This window comes from Plectropomus leopardus, chromosome 11 (genome assembly GCF_026936395.1).
Source record: "Plectropomus leopardus strain MGB_pleo_1.0 chromosome 11, ASM2693639v1, whole genome shotgun sequence".
In the NCBI taxonomy this organism is placed as follows: Eukaryota; Metazoa; Chordata; class Actinopteri; order Perciformes; family Serranidae; genus Plectropomus; species Plectropomus leopardus.
The window spans coordinates 12,849,309-12,867,545 of NC_142186.1; the positions used below are offsets into that span (position 1 = coordinate 12,849,309).

The 18,237-nt window shown below is 40.5% G+C and overlaps 1 protein-coding gene across 2 annotated transcripts in view; it reads right to left on the bottom strand.

The window, feature by feature from the left end:
- Positions 1–18,237, bottom strand: part of grb10b (growth factor receptor-bound protein 10b) — a 78,547-nt gene that overhangs the window by 25,831 nt on the left and 34,479 nt on the right. For both annotated transcript variants that reach the window (XM_088084034.1, XM_042489627.2), the window contains 2 exons: positions 16,511–16,805; positions 13,380–13,524 (listed from right to left, as the gene is read on the bottom strand). In XM_088084034.1, coding sequence (XP_087940160.1) covers positions 13,380–13,524; positions 16,511–16,805 — 440 coding nt within the window. The remainder of the gene's footprint in view (positions 1–13,379; positions 13,525–16,510; positions 16,806–18,237) is intronic.

Consider the following 18,237-nt stretch of genomic DNA (forward strand, 5'->3'; position numbering starts at 1 on the left):
TTTAATGGCCCAGTGACCAGTTTTTTTTTTATCTTATCCATTATTGGTTTGTTCAGAGCAGAATCAGACAATTTCAAGATATTTCAATGGAAACATTCTTACGCAGCCACCCTGTCATCCATGTGATTTATTTGTGTTTCATTTGAATGTTATGTTATTACCAGTTGCTTGAGAGGTAAAACGTATCCTTGTTTACTTAATTTAGGTGTGCACATGCACAGTGTGTGGCAACACACTTCCTGAGGGCTGTCAGGACTGGGTTTGGATGATGTAAGAACAATCTCTCCCCTATTTACTGTGACTACCTGCTGAGAGACACCCCGCATGGAGCCAAATATTTTACCAACAGGAGTAAAAGTGGCGGCGGATGCTTAATTGTGCACCACGGCCGATTGCCAGCAAACCCCAGGCAGCGAATGTCCTTTCAGACCACTGCAGATTTGGAGCCATTGTTCAACTACAGCAGGAGGGCATGAGGATGGGACAGGGGAATTGTGATTGGGCAAACAAAGGATGACATCATTGGCATGATTTTGTCAATATACTGGAAATGGTCCACTGGTTGAGTGGCAAGCGTTGGCGCTCTTGCACGGTGGCCTCAGGGCAAGGTTAGACTACCAATGACTACCACACGAGAGATTCGGCTGCTCATATATATTTATCAAAACTTTTAAATTGCAGCAGAAAATTTGTGTTCTCAAGTAACTAGTTCCATTATGGGACTTGACAGTAATAATTGCTAGGTTGTGAATAGGCAATGATTCTAGCTAGCCTGGACATTGTGTTTGAGAAACTAACACAGTAAACATTGCTGTTTATGTTTTTCAGGGATGTTTGCGCTAAACTGTCAGATTTAGGAACAGCCTGCTGAGCTATAGTTAATCTGATGGTTCAGTCACCTCCCGTAGAGACAGTGCACACCAGCTCCATTAAACTGATGGTCAGCTTAATATTTGATGGTGTAAGATTTCTGATATTTCCACAAACTGTTCGCTCAGGTCCGGTTTATGTCTTTCAACCAAACGGTGTTTAAATTATGTTCAGTCTAAGCTGTTTACATTTGGTAATTGTGCTCTATAATTATAGGCTTAGTTTCAATAACACTTTGTAGGTCTAATCTTAGTATGTTATATAGTTATGTATTATTATTATTATTATTATCATTATTATTATCATTCCTGGTATGGGGTAAAGAAACATGCAAGTATTTGCCACTTTTAACAGGTTTTTTGTCTGTAACCATGAGTTTATAAAATATGTCATATGATCATTCTTTGTTACTAACAACAAAAGTGTTTGATGTTTGATGAACACAGAATTATGAGTTAATCTCAAAGACGCTAAAAGCCTCTATCTGAATCTCTGTTGCTCTCTGGCAAAAATGTAGTTTAGCTTTTAAAGATTCTTTAACATCACATTTTCATTATTAAGCTCACATGTAACTGCATAGTATCTTAACTACTAAGAACATAAAGTGACTAAAAATGAAAGCCATATTTCAGCCAAAAGCTGATGCCTGGTTGCCAGTCTGGCAACCACTTTTGAAAGTTAGTGTCGAGCCCTGTAATAATTCTGTGACTGAATGATGATGAAGATCAAATAAAAAGAATAACAGTATTAATACAAGTCCAAAAGGTAAAAGAAAGACAGACATTAGTATGACTGGAAAAAATTTACAGGTTCTTGTGTCCCATGAGTGTAAAAAGAGGCCTACCAGCATCACAGACAACTACAAACAATCATTTCCCATTCAGAGGAAATCACAGTATGTGCCACAGTTCTGTACAAACTGTCCCCAGTAACAGAGAGTTTTCTCTGGAGATGCCAAGATCACAGCGTCACAGTTCTGTCTCTCCCTCTCTCTTTCTCTCTCTACTAAAACAAATCCCAAAGCTGAGCTCTTTGAGTCAGGTCGCCTGTCTGTTTTTGTCTCCAAATGTGTCTGAAGGGGGCTTTGAAGCAACCAAACTTGTTCTTTGACATCAAAACTTTGAAGACTTATGGCCAAAGATACATTTTAACATTATTCTATGCCCCTCCTTCTCTTGTCTTCTGTTTTAAATCTTGAAATAAAAATGACCATCACCTTCTATTATTCTATTAATTCAAGTAAGTGGACAAAACATACTATATTAAAACATGAAAACAAAGTAGCATATTCCTTCACTTTTCCCAGTTGTCTCCTAAGCCAGCTTTGTATCTTGTGCTGTCTCTTTAACCTGATATTCAAGAATAGATTATTTAAATAGCTATCCCATGAATTTGTTAAATAAATTACACACAAGTACTTTCAAACTTCTAAAAATGAATGAACAGTTAAGCAGATAATGCAGTTTGTTGTGGTGCATGCAAGAGGAGCAATTCAGTAATGAAATAATCTAATTAAAATGCATCACGTAACTTACTGACATACCTATTTTTAAAAGTTCCATAACACCAACAAATCAAATTATCACTGCATTTAGCAGTTGTCAGTTTCTCGTTTTCCAATCTTTTTCTGCTTACTCCTCTTTCTTCCCTCTTTTTCTGCCTTTTCACAGCAGCGGCTTCAGAAATCTGAGCTGTCCTACTTTTCCTATGAGAGAGAGAGAGAAAGAGAGAGAGACACACAGAGGAAGAGACAGAGGACAGAGAGGCAGAGAGAGAGAGAGAGAGATGCAGTCTCCATGACCTACATGAGTCCAACAGCTCTCTTCAGCTTTGGCCAGATGAAATGCCTACAGGCAGCAAGACACTGCTCTCTTTGTGAGACACATGGACACACATGAACCTTGATGCATGCGTATACACCTGTGATCAGGCTCATATGAACACAAAACGCACCCTCAAAATCTTTTGCTACAAGAAGGAGGCCACTTGTGTTATTAAAAAAAAAACTTGGTGCAAAGTTTGTCAGACTGTATCATGAAATTTAAATGGCATCATCAAATGAGTAAAATGATTGGGTTTTTTGTTTGGACAATGTTTTGCACAGTCAGTAGATTCCAAATAAATGCAAGAGCGCACACCTTTGATAGTCCGACAACCTAACATATAGAGACAGAGACAGAGGAGAGTGCTAACCCCATCAGGGATTCCCATTAGCTGCAGGAGTAATGGGATCTTGCCCTGTTAGCTGGGTGAAAGTTGTGGCTTCTAATCTTACACTACCCACCCCTCTGGGACATGGGAGTGAGGAATAGACCATTAAAGGTGCATCATCCCCAGTGCCTGGGTGGTCCAGTCAAATTCCTACTGAAATGCATTCATTTTATGTAGCTTAGTCTAAACAAAAACAGATGAAGGTGAAAATGAATTATTGCCCATTTTCTAATATTTAAGGTTCCGTGGCTTCCTGCCAATGAACACTTTAAAATGCTCTGAATAGGATTCCCTGATTAATCTATCATTAAAAAATGAACTGTGATGACATAATTTGATGCTGTATCTGCTGTATCTTTCTGTCAGTCCATCTTCGTGTCTTTATTGATTGTAAAGCATTATTTAAGCTATCTTATGGACTTGCCTGGTTTCCCATGGGCTTTAAGGTGATGATACTCCAAAAGAAGTTTGGAAATGATGTTTCCTCACACTTGAAACACTTGAACACGACTATGATTGTGGTTTTTAGATAGGGTTGGATATTGTTTTTTGTTGGTTTGGCAAGGCTATATTTTGATTCCATAGTGCTCGTGATATGTTGCAGCCTATAGCTGAAGTCACTTTCTGCTACCTGTTAGAAATCGATTGTTCAATTTTGCACCTGGAATTTATTTTATGTGTATACCCCGCTGCTTTTTCACTGGCTCAAGGCTATCATGGGGCATTCATTGCATGCAATTTTCTGCTACAGTGTAGGCAGTGCATGTTGCCTGCAGATGGCTTGGTGGTTGCAGTGACACTGACCTATTTTTGCTGAAAGTGTGTAAATTAATTTAGCATGTAATAGCATAATTTTAACCATTTGTGTCAATGCATGAGCAGCGCACGAAGTAAGTTCCTTTAGGATATTCTTGATTTTGGTGGGACTTTCGTTTTTCTGACATTGTCTAGGTCTTGGTACATTTCACAAGCACTGCCCTTGGTAATATACTAAATGCACACACATGAGCAATGAGATGGTGATCTGCTCCTAAGTAGCTTTGTCCAGTGCCAGCTTTAAAGTTTGATTTATCTAAACTGAGCCATTACTCAGACTAATCACACCAGCCTACTTTAATATTCAGCAACAAGCCATGTACATATGTGTGTGCCTGTTTGTGTGTGTGTGTGGCAGTATCAGGTCGAGGCATGTTTCCATTTAGCAGCAGGGGATAAATATGGCCCTGACACATGAGATGTTCCAGACTCGACCACAACCTGCCTGTCTCTTCTCCAGGTAGCATTTGTTCCAGCAGCAGCCAAATAATTTGTATTTAACAGCACAAAATGCTGAAAATCCACTTAAGTCACTTAATGCAATATGAGTATATGTTGATATATGTCGGCTTGAGAAAGCGAAAGAGAGCAGGGACGTGCATGCTGACAAAGGGTCACTGTACTGCCTGCATGCTCTTTTTACCTCTGCCACACAGAGCATCAAATAACATGCAAGTGCGTGTGCGTGTGTGTGTGTGTGTGTGTGTGTGTGTGTGTGTGTGTGTGTGTGTGTGTCTGTTTGTCTCTGTCTCTGTGTGTAAGTGTGACTGTGTGTGTGTGTGTGTGTGTGCCTTGGGCTCAGAGACTAAATGTAATGTCAGGAAGAATGAGGCCAGCAGGCAGGCATCAAATATACACACATGGATGCACGCACGCACATGCTCAATAAAACATCCAGTTTGAGCACATTATTTATATTCACATCAGTTACAAATAATCACCAAGACATAAACAATCCAAGTGGCATAAACAGTAAAAATCACACACACACACACACACACACACACACACACACACACACACACACACACACACACACACACACACACACCACAAACATATAAACTTGACCAGCCAGTGATTACGCAATACAACAAGTGTCTGTGTGTGTGTGTGTGTGTGTGTGTGTGTGTGTGTGTGTGTGTGTGTGTGTGTGTGTGTGTGTTCCGTATTTCACTTAAAGATCCATTTAAAAGCAAGCTGGCTGCTGGAAGAGTGAGCCAACAGATTTCTGGCACTGTGTCACCTTTGATCTCCGCACAGTGCAGCCTGCAGAACACATCAGTACTACAATGAGAAGCAGAGCGCACACTCACACACACACACACACACAGCCTAAAGCTCTCACATATGCACACACATAAGTATCCCTGCTTGTAAAAACAAACATACATACATTAGGTGCACGCTTACACACGCACAATACACAAAAATTGAACCTACTCACAAACACGCCCTTTTTAAATACACACACCCGTGCACGCGCCCACAGACGTTCCCACACATTGGGGCCAACAGTTTGGGCATCGACAGCATTCCATTCTGCTTTTCCGTTTACAGTGGAAAAATCCACCCTTTGACCCGGAGTATTTCCAACACTGAGGAAGGAGGCAGCCAAGGAATGCCGTGCTCCAGCGTTTACAGAGTGAGAGGAGAGATGGATCGATGCCCATCCTTTATGTAGCGGGTGTTTCTCATTTAAATCCTATTGCCTCATTTTCAGCAACTAGAATATCTGCTTCAAGTTTGCATTGTGTAAAGCTGTCTTGAATCAGTAATCCATTGGTACATAGAAGCTAAAGCTTATACTTTTCAGACATTATTTGGCAATGAACATTTATGAGCAGCTTAAGAGCCATATATTAGGCTTGGGCGGTATCAAAGTATTACAGTACACTAGTGTATTTACAAACCCCTGCTGTATGATTTTCAATACCACTGAAAATACAGGCACTCCTCTGTCTATTTAACTGATACAGAAATTCTGTATTGAGGTAACGTATCGTACTGCACAGAATCTGCCATCAGAGGTCAGTCTCTAGGTGGCAGAGGCACCTGAGATGAGAAGGATGGGTGCTGGGGATAACACAACAGGACTAGGAGGCCTGCCAGCAGAGAGTTGCATATTTTCACATCTATCTCTGTGAATTAAGGTTCATTTTGACCAAACCAGAGTTGGTGATTGATGGAACAGGAACTAGCCAAGATGGTTTTGGTGAGTTTTATTTAGTTTCTATTGAGTTGCAATGAGTTAACATGGCAATTAAGGTAGTCTTAGTTCAGCGGGGGAGAGATAATAGAATTCAGAAGTTGTATGGTTTCTGTTTAGTAGGGAAAAAAAGGTAAAAGATTTTTTCCTTTCTTCACATTTGCTGAGTTTAAGAGACTAAAAAAAACTAGGCAGGGGGACCTGTTTTTTTTTTGTTTTGTTTTTTTTTTTAACACAAATACAGTCATATACCACATACCTCAGTGAAATTTAAGTAAGCTATAAAGAAAAACATACCACCCAAGCCTACCAGATATTTTTCTCACAAAATGGTTGAGACCAAAACAGAACTAAAAGGGAGTGAATACTGAACTTACTTTGATGTGTTTATAAGCCACTGACATGTTTGCCATATCAATTTTATTTAACTGTCAGAGCTGTTTTTAGAGCTTGTTTTGGTCAAAATATTAATTGCTACAGGTTTAAGTTTTGGATGTTATGTGGTGTCTTGGTGTCTATAGGTGGCACCCTTGTGAGAGCTAATCATGCCACCAACACAAGTCATCACATTTTCTCCCTCGACACAGACGCACACAAATGGGGAGTATGTTAAAGAAACTTCCCTCCAATAAAATGTTGCCTACTTCTCACTACAGATTTCTTTCAGCTGCTGGGACGGACTGGCTTAGTAAGTCTATGCAACATTCATATTCTGCAGCATATCAGAAGTCATGATTATGATATTTTTCAGATGAAAGGTAAAGAGACACAGCGTGTTGTCTGTCTCACACTGCATCACAGCTCTGTTACTTCTTTATGCCTAGATTAAATGAATATAGGCTTGTGGTGTGACTTATTCTACTTAATTTACAACATGTTCAGTCTTACACAAACCTTACTGTGGTGTTTAAAATTCGGATTCATTTGAAAACAGGTTGCATGATTTCTGAAAACTGATATGGAAGCTGCTAACATCATGAGTTTATCATATAAATTAGACTTCACTACAGTACAGCTGTGATACTTTTTGATAAGTAGGTGTCACAGCTTTGAAGTCTGGCTTACTCGACTGGAGACACAGTCAAGCAGAGAGACAGGGTGGGTGGGGGGTTGGGGGAGCATCACCATCATGACAGCAAATGTTAATGATCGCTTCAGGGATACTGTGGCTCAGCAAATTCCAATAATAAACTTCAGATATGAAACAGACAGAGAAGGATACTTAGAAAAACACAACAAGTAATCCCACCTGTGGAACATGAAATACAGAAAGCAAAAGAGAAATGTATCATAGCTGTTCCCATTATTGCAAAACAAATATGCAAGAATGTGTATGAACGGGGCGCCTGGTGGCTCAGTGGATACAGGCTGTGTCCTCGCCGCAGCAGCCGCGGGTTCGATTTCGGCCTCGGCCCTTTGCTGCATTTCATCCCCTCTCTCTCTCTCTCCCTTTTTCACACATGTGCTGTCCTATCAATTAAAGGCAAAAACGCCCCAAAAAATATCTTTAAAGAGAAAAAAAAAGAACGTGTATGAAAATGTAAAAATCTATTTGACATTATATAATGTGATTTACAGTTAGTATGTGAAGCATGTACATATAAAAGATTAGAGCAACCTAGATAAATTGCTACAAATATGCACTGTTCAAAAGATGTGTACAAAATCCTATCTAAGCCTGGGTTGGAAGGGGAGAGAAGGGTTAGACAAAAGGGTAACCCCTGGGGTTTCAATACCCACAACATTTGTAAAATATATGTACATGGATGAGATGTGGCTATGTATATAAGAATTATTATTATATTCTGCACAGAAATTAAATAAACATTTGATCACAACAAAAAAGATATCTTCAAAATGCTTCCATGCATATTTTGGCACATTTTGCATCCTGATTACATGCTCCACGTATCTCTGTACATTTTGCTTCCATTTCTATATCTAATGCTTTTATTAGACGCAATACTTGCATAACCCTAAACATTTTGCATACTGTACTTAGATGTCTCCTACTTCCCCTAAAGAGGAAAAAATAAGTGATTATTTTGTTCATGCTAAACAGATTGCCAGCAAGTTTGCTTAAACTTGCATGATACCGAAAGCAGTTGCATTATATCTTAGTCAGACTTGTGCAATTACAACGATGCTGGCACTGAGCACCAACAGCTCATTTGCTAACATTATTAGTGCCAACCCAACCTCCACTGCTTGTCTGGCACCATGCACTATTTTTAGCCTCTTACTTCATCATATGTGAATAAGTACTCATCTAGTGCGCTAATTTGTTACAGGACAAGTGCTTAGTACTCCTGCCTATAAGATCAGCAGGAATTTCAGCTGAACTAAAAGTTTCGGAGTGAAGGACAAAAGGGTGGAGGGATGACAGAGGAAGGCAGACAGAAAGATAAACACTGACATACAGTCCAAGACACACGGAGATAGACAGAGCAATAGAAAGATAATGAAACACAGACTAGAGAGGCAGAGACAGGGCGTGGGGATTCTGCCATACCATAGAGCACTGTGAGCTACAGGACATCCAGTCCAAGCACAGTAAATCCAGCGAGATCTGGCAACCCAGTGATCAAATCAGTGTTCCCACACTAGATTGACTGGGGCAGCTATGGGAACACAGTGTCCGAGTAAGCACAGAACAGCACTTTCTATTGCACGACTGAGGACAGACTGTCGAGAACCTAGACAGGGAATATTAATGGATGTACTACCTAACTGCCTTGAAGTTAAGGCTTCTTATAGGTTTTTCCATTGCACGACATGGATTACACAGGCAAAGCTCCTAGTATTTTTTTAAGTGTAGTGCAGGTTGTAATACCTGCTTTTTGGCCGGTTGGCTCTATGTGGAATGTATAGAGTCCTGGAAAGCCATAAAGCCCAAATTTTGTTTGTATGAATTCTAAGCAGGCACAGGATACGTGCCCATCTGTGCACACTTTCACACGTACCACACTGGACTGGTGCCAGTGCTCATAGATGGCAGCTTTGATGTTCTTAATCATCCTGTAGCTCCCAAATTAAGAAAAAGTACTGATTCTGATTTGACCTATATTTCATTGATGCTATTATTCAGCAACAACAGCGTCATGATTAACTTTGGCACACACGCCTGCTGTCAACACGTCAGAAAACCTCTGCAGGACTGTAAAAAAACGGCTACATTACTTAATCATGCTTTATTTCTAGAAAAATCAAGTCAAGTGACTTTTATGTATATAGCCAACTGTCATAACTAACAAATTTACCACTCTCGCTTTAATTCCCTAAACAGGATACCAAAAAAAGGAGAAACTTCAGGAGTAGCAACAAAGGAGGGGTCCCCCTCCCTGTACCGACAGAAATGCAACAGTTTTTATGTACAGAATAGCCTCAGTCTCTTCCCGAATCACAATTATGTCAGTAGGGTTGCAACAGGTCAGATTTTCACAGAATAACTGTATATAATTTCATGGTATCTCAGCAATACAGAAGTATTATTATTAGTAGTAGTAAGAATAACCATGAAAGGAATGAAAACAGAACAGTTTGTTTTGGTTGAGCAAATGTTTTACAACTATAAATAATAAGACTCTAAACCATTTTTTAATGTAAGTATGTATAAAAAGTCTCTTTTGAAAATGACTAAATAAAGGTGAGATTCTCAGTCCAGACAATTTTTTTTCCAATGCTGTTGATAAGCAAATTTGCACACTATGATGATTGTCAACTTTCATATCACTGCATACCTTAAAACCAGTATATCACTGCAGCCCTATATATCAGCAGAATCCGACTTGACTGTTCAATCCAAATATTCAATAATTTTTTCCTTCTTTTCCATTCAGATTTTGAACAGGTTTCAGCGGGACCTTCAGGGTGAAAGTGGCATTCATGTAATATAGTAAACAAGCCAAGTTCGCCCTCCAAGCTAATGCCTGCAAACTATGCTAATGACAGATCAAAAATGTGCAATAACATTTTTTGCCAACACTAGTAGCCAGAGACTGTATCTAATGAAGATGCTGTGTGCTGTAAATTCACCAGTACATCGTATTGTATCGTATCGTATCGTATCGTACCGTACCGTACCGTACCGTACCATATCTCTGAGCCTGACCGGGAAAAGCCTCTCTTCCTTCCTGTCTCTGTCTCACTCAGACTCACTCTGGGTCTGAGTCTACAGCTGCCTGTTCAGAAAAGCAGTGGGAAAGTGAGGAGTGCTCACTTTGCAGATACATCTGGGGACCAAAAAGTTAAAAAAAAAAAAAAAACAACCGACTGCACCACTTGAGGTATCTCAATTCACTGAGAGGTCTCTGACTGATGATCTGACTCCAACTTTCAGGGGGCAGCCACAGAAAAATCAACACATCTACTAAATTTAAATCACTGAACATACTGCATCCCTATCTGAGATTTGATTTTCTCCTTTAAGAATGTGTAACTACAAAGACAAAAAGGAGAGAGGAAAATGGAGAAAGACAGGAGGGAGAGGAGAGTGGGGGAAAGTGAGGTAATTGGGAGTCATATGGCCATGTCAAACAGCTTGCCCAGCGATTCCTGACAGCCCAGCTCTGCGTCCTCATGCCTCCTGCACAGAGGCCAAGGAGTGAGGTAAGGAGGAACAGAGGGACAGGAGCATGAGATGCTGACAGAAAGCGCCTGGAGGTCGGAAAATTCAGTAAACTAAACAGAGAAACTTCTCACCAGCAGGCTGGCTGGCTGGACTGAATGTTTGGAGGGCAGGGAGAGGGGTAGCTACAGCCACACTGACAATGAAGATAAAGACAGACAAAAAAAAGGGAAAAATAGAGCTGATTTGGTTGAGATGATTATGGTTACAGGTCTTGAGGAGTGGGCTGGGAGCAATAACTGACCTGCCTATTATCCCACTTGTCAACCCTAAACAGATCCCCACTCCTCCAGGTATCTAAACCTGGGGATGAATGTGCAAAAAATCAGCGTCAGCACTGTTTCACATGCTTCTGGACCCCAAAAGCACATGTGTGTAATGAGATGGCTCTGCAGGAGTTTTTTTCTTCTTTTCAATGGAAAGGTGCTGAATTGAATTTCCACTGAAGAACAACCACAATGAGACATACTTTCCATTGCCATCAACAATGGATAGACACTGCCAATGCTTACAGAACTCACAAAGACAAACAGGCAGATGTGAGCGCAAACACACACATGCATCTAAACAACAAAATACACCCATATGCATGGATGGATGCACAGCACACTCACACAAGTTTACGCCAGTGTGAGCACAGTGTGTGCAGAGTAAACACACAAAGGGAATTCAGTTTTCCACAGCTTTTTCTCAGCATTACCCCTCTACATTTCAAAAGTTTGGTGGTCCATGCAAAGTGAAACCAGTAAAAACTTTGTTTTTCCTATATTTAGAAACAGTTTACCTTTAAAGCAGTGCTCAGATCATGGTACATTTGAAGCAGATGTTCGGCAGTGTTTCAACTCATGATTAAAAAAAAAAAATTTACACTCAAAAATTCTTATTTTCTAATATGAGCATTATAAATGTATCTAAATTCATTAAAAATTGGTCAAAACTATCTCATGTTATGCAAACAAACTTTTCATTGTAAAAGGAGCACTGTGCATGTTAGATAAAGTGGAGATAAAGTGGAGTGTGGGTTTACTTAAATAGAAACTGAAAAATAATATATTGAAACGATGCTGATTTGTGGGGTTTTAGTGTGCACACATTTTGTTTTTAGGACAGAAATCCTCTAATTCCTGCTCTCTTAAGGTCTCAAAATGGGAAACAGGACAGCCAGTTGAGTAGCTCAAAACAGCACTCTTTCACAGATATTTCATCATATCACAGAAAAAATTTACCTCTGCCACTAATCTCTAACTCCCAAATCCCCCACTCCACTTCCTGGTTTATACTGCCCTCTTAACAGGCCGTCTGGGAATTCAAAAACCAACAACATTCCCGTCTCAAGCAGGTCACCCTGTCTAATAAATTGGTTTCTGAATATTTACCAGACACGCCTGCCAAAGTTATGCCACAGGCTTTTAATGCAAAACTCATAACCACTTAGTAAGTCATTAATCTTTGACCTCTTTACCGTATGAACTGTGATTTGCCATGCAGTGCTGAATTTATGCCGCAGCTAGTAATTCAAGCCTGTGACATCCCCACAAAGAAAGAAACAACTTTCCCACTTGTGAAGACTAAAGTGAAATCTAATCTTTCAAGACTCCATCCAACATTAACCATTTAGAGGTATACTTATGTCACAGACGGTAATTCAAAGCCACAACTTCCCAACTTTTAAAGCATTTACGGGATGCCACAGGTTTATCAATTCATCCAGTGATTTATGAGCTGACGTTTGAGGAGGCACAGCAGGTCATATTAAACTCAGACTTTCATTTTGGAGAGAAACAGCTGAACTGGAACTGCAGTGTATGATCCCGTACCATAACAGCCGTGACCAGCGCAGGCCAGGATCATAGCCAGGGAGAGTACTTATGAGAAATAGTCCGCCCTCACATTACTGTAAGCTGGTATGTTACTGTTACACACATTGGCTGGCCCCATGTGAAGATCATTAACAGTGACGATGGGGGGAATCCGACTTCCAGGAACAGCCAAACCGGTCTCTAAATCTTTTCAACAAATGAACACACAAATGCAAACAGGCTCGCAGGAGTGCAGCCATGTGTGCAGGTACACACCCACAAACACACGCACGCACGCACGCACGCGCGCACACACACACACACACACATTCTCTGCTCCTCCACTCTTCACCTCGCTCTTTTTCTTCTCAAACAGAGCCCGAAACTCTCTTAAGCACACACATGCATCGCACAGTTCATCGCTGTCACGTGCAAGCAATCAACAAGCCTCAGATGAGCAAAACACAGGGCAGATGTAGAGCAGGGAAAATTCCTAAACGCTTATGTCCGACACACTTGACCACTAAATACAGCTGATTTATGATACTCAAACATTGCATCCTTCAAAACAAGTAACTTGAGTCACATGTCTCAGTTATCAACATAAAAGTAAATCAAAATCAGCTGATGTCTCACATCCTGTTTTCCAAAGGGTAAAGGGTCTGACACGGTCGCCCATATCGTATGGAGACAGTGTTTTGCATCTGATGCAACCACAGCAAATTATAATGTGTAGTAAAATATGAAACCCACAGGAGCCTTGCTGGGAATAATTTACATTTCCTTAATTCCTGAAAAGTTTCTGGAAAGTTTAGGCTATCCAGTGTTTTTGTGGGGTTTGACTTACATATATGCCAGAGGAGGGTTCTCCAGGTGGTAGAGACCCGGGACTAAGGACAGGAGAGCTCGCCGGACTGCAGAGCTCGGGAAAGGGGTTGGGAATGGCCGGGAGAGACGATGTCCTTAGCTGCTGCTCCTCCTCCTGCAGCCTCCTGGACAATCGACAAGGACAGAGGCACAGTCATAAAACATGCTTTCAGTATTTAGCTCATGTTCACCAATAAAAACATTAACTGAAGTCTAAGGTTGTGACCTGAAACAGCCTCCTGAAAAGTGAAACGGGAGAACTTTGAAATGAGAGCCGCTGACACATGTGAAATGTGTGCAGGAGAGAGAGTTGGAATTAATAAAGCATTCCTGTACAGTATCCAGCCTCATGTCTGTTTCCATCTGATCTCACCATAATGAACAGTCTCCCAGCAAGTGGAAATCACAGACCCCCGTAGCGTGCCAGCTAATTTTCTGCAATATTTATCACGCATCAATATTAAATCAAGACTTTAAAGCAGTTTTTAAATTAGGCACATACAGTGTAAGCTTGTGGCCTGGGAGAGGGATGACGATTTAACATCTGATCATGAACTTTTCAGGATCCAGTCTTTTTTTTATTTATTTATTTATTTTTAAATGGGCAGGTCAGCTTGTGAAATTCTAGCTCAGAGAAATCACTGAAGAAGACTCTTTCTCTTAGTGTCTTTCTCTCTTTCTCTATCACACTGTCTCTCTGTAGAACCCAGTGAGTTCAAAAGGGAACGGGCCTTTTGATGTTGTCCCATCTGAGCTTGAGAACAGGGTTATCCAGAGGTCAACCCTGAATAATAAGAACTTCAGGGCCTGAGTCTCTGTGTGTTTGAGAGAGAGAGAGAGCTCATAAGACAGAATACTCCATTACCTGATCATCCCTCCTCTGTTTCTGTCACACACTCCAAATGCGAATAATAGGAGCTGACACCAGCTCTGCTGTGAATGCCTTTGTGTTTGTGTGCACTGTGTGCATGCAGCCATACTTCTGTTGAGGGTATGTGTGAGTGAGAAAACCCACTTTTCAACAGCATACAATAACAGCCTCAAGGAGAATATGGGTTACTACTCCTCAAATTGGGAGAGACATTTGCACTTGGTACTAAAATAAATGAGAAGTTTTCTACCTTTCTCCTTCTGCTGGTGTAGTTTGAGACAAAGAGGGAGTGACAAGGAGGAACGGGTCATTCAAAGGCTACAGATAGGGAGCGGGGAGGAAACGTTATGCCCAATTATCGAGAGGGTGGTGAGGAATGATAGTGTCGAGTGAGGTGCTTCTTTTCCAGTGTTGAGAGAAAGAAAGAACTCTGAATGTGTGTGTGTGTGTGTGTGTGTGTGTGTGTGTGTGTGTGTGTGTGTGCGTGCAAATGTATGAGGCTGGAAGGAGTTGGCTGAAAGTTTAGTGCAAACTTCTGTTGCACTCATGCAGGTATGTATGTGTGCTCAAGTACAACTGACATCTTAATCAGATTTTTTAACTGCTGGTTTATGTGTATTATTGTTATCTGCAAGGGTCTATAATTCATATGGTGCCTAAAGTGTGTTTGATTTCACTGTAAAACACTCAACTGAAGTGCACCTTTTACTGAGGAACCCTTCACTTAAAATTCCCTTCAATCAGGTGTGAAATACATTCAAGAACGGCTGCAGTGAACAACGGTTTTCATTAAAAATGAATCTGCCATTTTTTTTTTGGTTTATTTGTGCGTTTGGTCTGCATTTCAGAAAATTTTGCTAAAGCTCAAGTGACATCAAATTCATCAATTAAATTAAGTGAGGACTGATGGATCATCAAAATAGTCTCAGGTTCATTACATATCTGTTAATTAAGGATTCATTTTGATTAACAGACTATTGATGGCTTTGCATTTTGCAAAAAAAAACTTAAAGAGATACTTTGCTGGCTCAATTAGCTTTGTAGCATATCAATGTGGGCATAAATTAACTATGGTAAACTTCCTTCCATCTTACCAGCTCCCAAATCTGCTGCTCAGACCACAGATAACAGTTCTGCATTGCCCACCACCACAGACACAAAGTGCATAGGAGCAGATCAAGAGAGAAACCCGCCCCTCTCTCTTGTTCTCTCAAACTTGGACCAACTTCTGATGGTAGGACTAGGCAGTGCTGATCAAACATAAACCAGTATTTGGTTACTGTATTGCCTATTTCTCACCTGAAAAGTCATGAAAAACATCTTTTACTGCACTGTCTGGCTGTAATATGAGAACTTATAAACAGGAAGTAGGTACCACATTGTCTTCTGTACTGTAAAAAACAAAAGCTGAAAGAAACTGAGATCAAATGGTAAAACTATGCATAACTGATAAAATATGGGCCATGATGCTGTTGCTTTGTTGCCTATTTCTCTCCTGACATGTTTTCAGAAACATATTTTAGCTCATAGTTTAACTGTTATTCAAGGGTTTGTTACCAGCCAGGCACCATATTGTTTTTTGCGTCAAACAGCCAAGCCTGCATTATGTCACTCAGCAGTGGGAGCATTAATTGGTCCGGTGTGGCACAGTATACTGTACTGTACTGTACTATTGTGTGTACTATTTCTTTGTACTTAACAGGCAGTCTAGTTTTGGGAAAATGTCTTCTTTCCAGGAGTGAAATACTTATTTAACTGTGGTAGTTGTACTCTTCTGTCATATTACAACTACTTTTTTCTTTCTATTTTTATTATTACCACAAATATTTCTGTTACATTACAAGCAAGTTTAGAGATGGCCCCTGTTGGGACACAAAAAATAATGTCTTGATCAAAAGCACTTTGCCATCCAAAACAAGATTCACAGGCTGATGTATATTCCCTTAAACCTTTGGGCTTAAACTTTCAAACCCTGTTTGTGTCACATTAACATGGTAGCACCTATATGTTTTTCCTTAATGCCAGTTTTTTCATTGTGGGAACTCACTATGCTGTGCTGCTGCAGCCAAAAATATGTTTATATACTTTTTCTTGCATTCAAATTGAGAGCTGTCTGTTGGGACAGCTCCCTCTGGGGTTCAGTTCCCTTTCTGTCCAGTGACTGCCACACAACACATCTAACTATGGGCTGCTGAAGCGGGCAAAGAATTACATCAATATTTGCATGTGTAGACACCCACCTGACAGCGAGGATGTGCATGGGTTGCGACCGTCGTAGACTGGTTTGGGGTGAGTCCGCAGACGAGGAGGAGGAGGAGGGTGGCTCCGGGGAGACGTGGCTTAGCGCGTGTGAGTGTTGACCCTGCCGAGGCTGGTTGTGTTGCGTGTGATGATGGTGGTGTTGGTGTGAAGAAGAGGTCTGTCCATTGTGCAGCAGTGGGGTGGACTCTGTCTGCTGACCACTGCAGGTGGAGTACAGACTCTCCAGAGAGGAGTTCATATCATTCACCAGGGCCTCTAGATCGACATCATCCTCTGGAGGAGACAGATAGACAAAGAACACATTATTGACTGAATTTCATCAGAAACTAGTGGTAAAAAGACAAGACAAGCTTCTGTCAAATGAATGAGAGAGGCAGGTTTCCAAACTGTTGAGGACAAGTGGACACAGAACAGTGGAGCAAAAAAAAAAAAAAAAATAGGAGCTGGAAAGAAAATCAAAACCAAAATGCAATAAAACACAATAAAAGAAAAGTGAAAGTCCTATAAGAATGCTACTTTGGTTTTGAATAGTTGAGGCACATACAAAAAAAAGGAAAGTTAAGTCCCTGGATATTGTTGGGACTTTCCCTCTCTATTTCAGTTTCTCTATCATTTGACTGTGGACACAATTTAAACCCTTGACCTCACGTTGCACCACCTTAATTCTAAGTAATACTAAAAAAAGGAGAAAAAAAACACTGGCATGCACAAAACACAAGAGCACACACACACAGAGACACACTGGTAACCAGTTTTGCAAGAGTGCTCAATCAGCAAGACTATCTTGACTGCGTACATTGGGCTGCTGCGTGAGCCAAATCTCCAGGGATAACAGGCACAAGCACAAACCTGCCTGTAACACTTTTCAACTCTTACCACTGGGGTTCACAGCGGAGGCATCGCACTGGCAGCATCTGCTCTAACTTCACCACATCTATCAAGTATTCTGCTTTTAAAAGGTCTTTAAAAGCAGGATGAGGAATCCTCTTCAGAGAGGGGATCTATCCTCAAAGCCTGTGTGAAAACCTCCAGGCACATTTAAATTCATGAAGAGAATTTTTCAACTCCACTCCAGGAGCGTGTTGTATCGAAGTTTGCAGGGAGCTCAATTGAAGGGAAGCTCCCTCTCCCTTTAATTGCTTCATACTGTGAAAATTTTATCATTTGGGTAAACTGGGCACATAACTTTGCTCTTTCTCAATCACAATCTGCAGTAGTGACTCATCTTATGATTAATAATTCTTCGTTATGAAAAGGAGATCTACCTCATGAATTCATCATCAAATCTCTGTAGACTGAGCTGCAGTACACAAACACACCACGAGGGGGAGACAAGCTCTAATTGTACGGCCAAGTGACTCTCAAGTGTGTGGGTTCATGTGCAGGAACCAACACAGCTACAAGGACACTATATCACACTTAAAAAACATTTATTATTATGAAACCCAATAAGGGAAGACATTTTTGATCAGTAATGACTTTGCTACTTATACTAAAGTTTAGACAACTATCTGATCAGATACAGTGTTAATGTACATTTTTATGTGAAGCTTTAATGTCATCACTGTCTGTCCTTTGTTTTTAATTTGATTGTTGTTTGTCAAAGGGGTAGATTTAGGCTAACATTTTGCGTCCTAAGCAAATACAAAAACTTTAACCGCAGTCAGTTATTTATAAAAAAAAAAAAAAAAAAGCTTTGCAAATG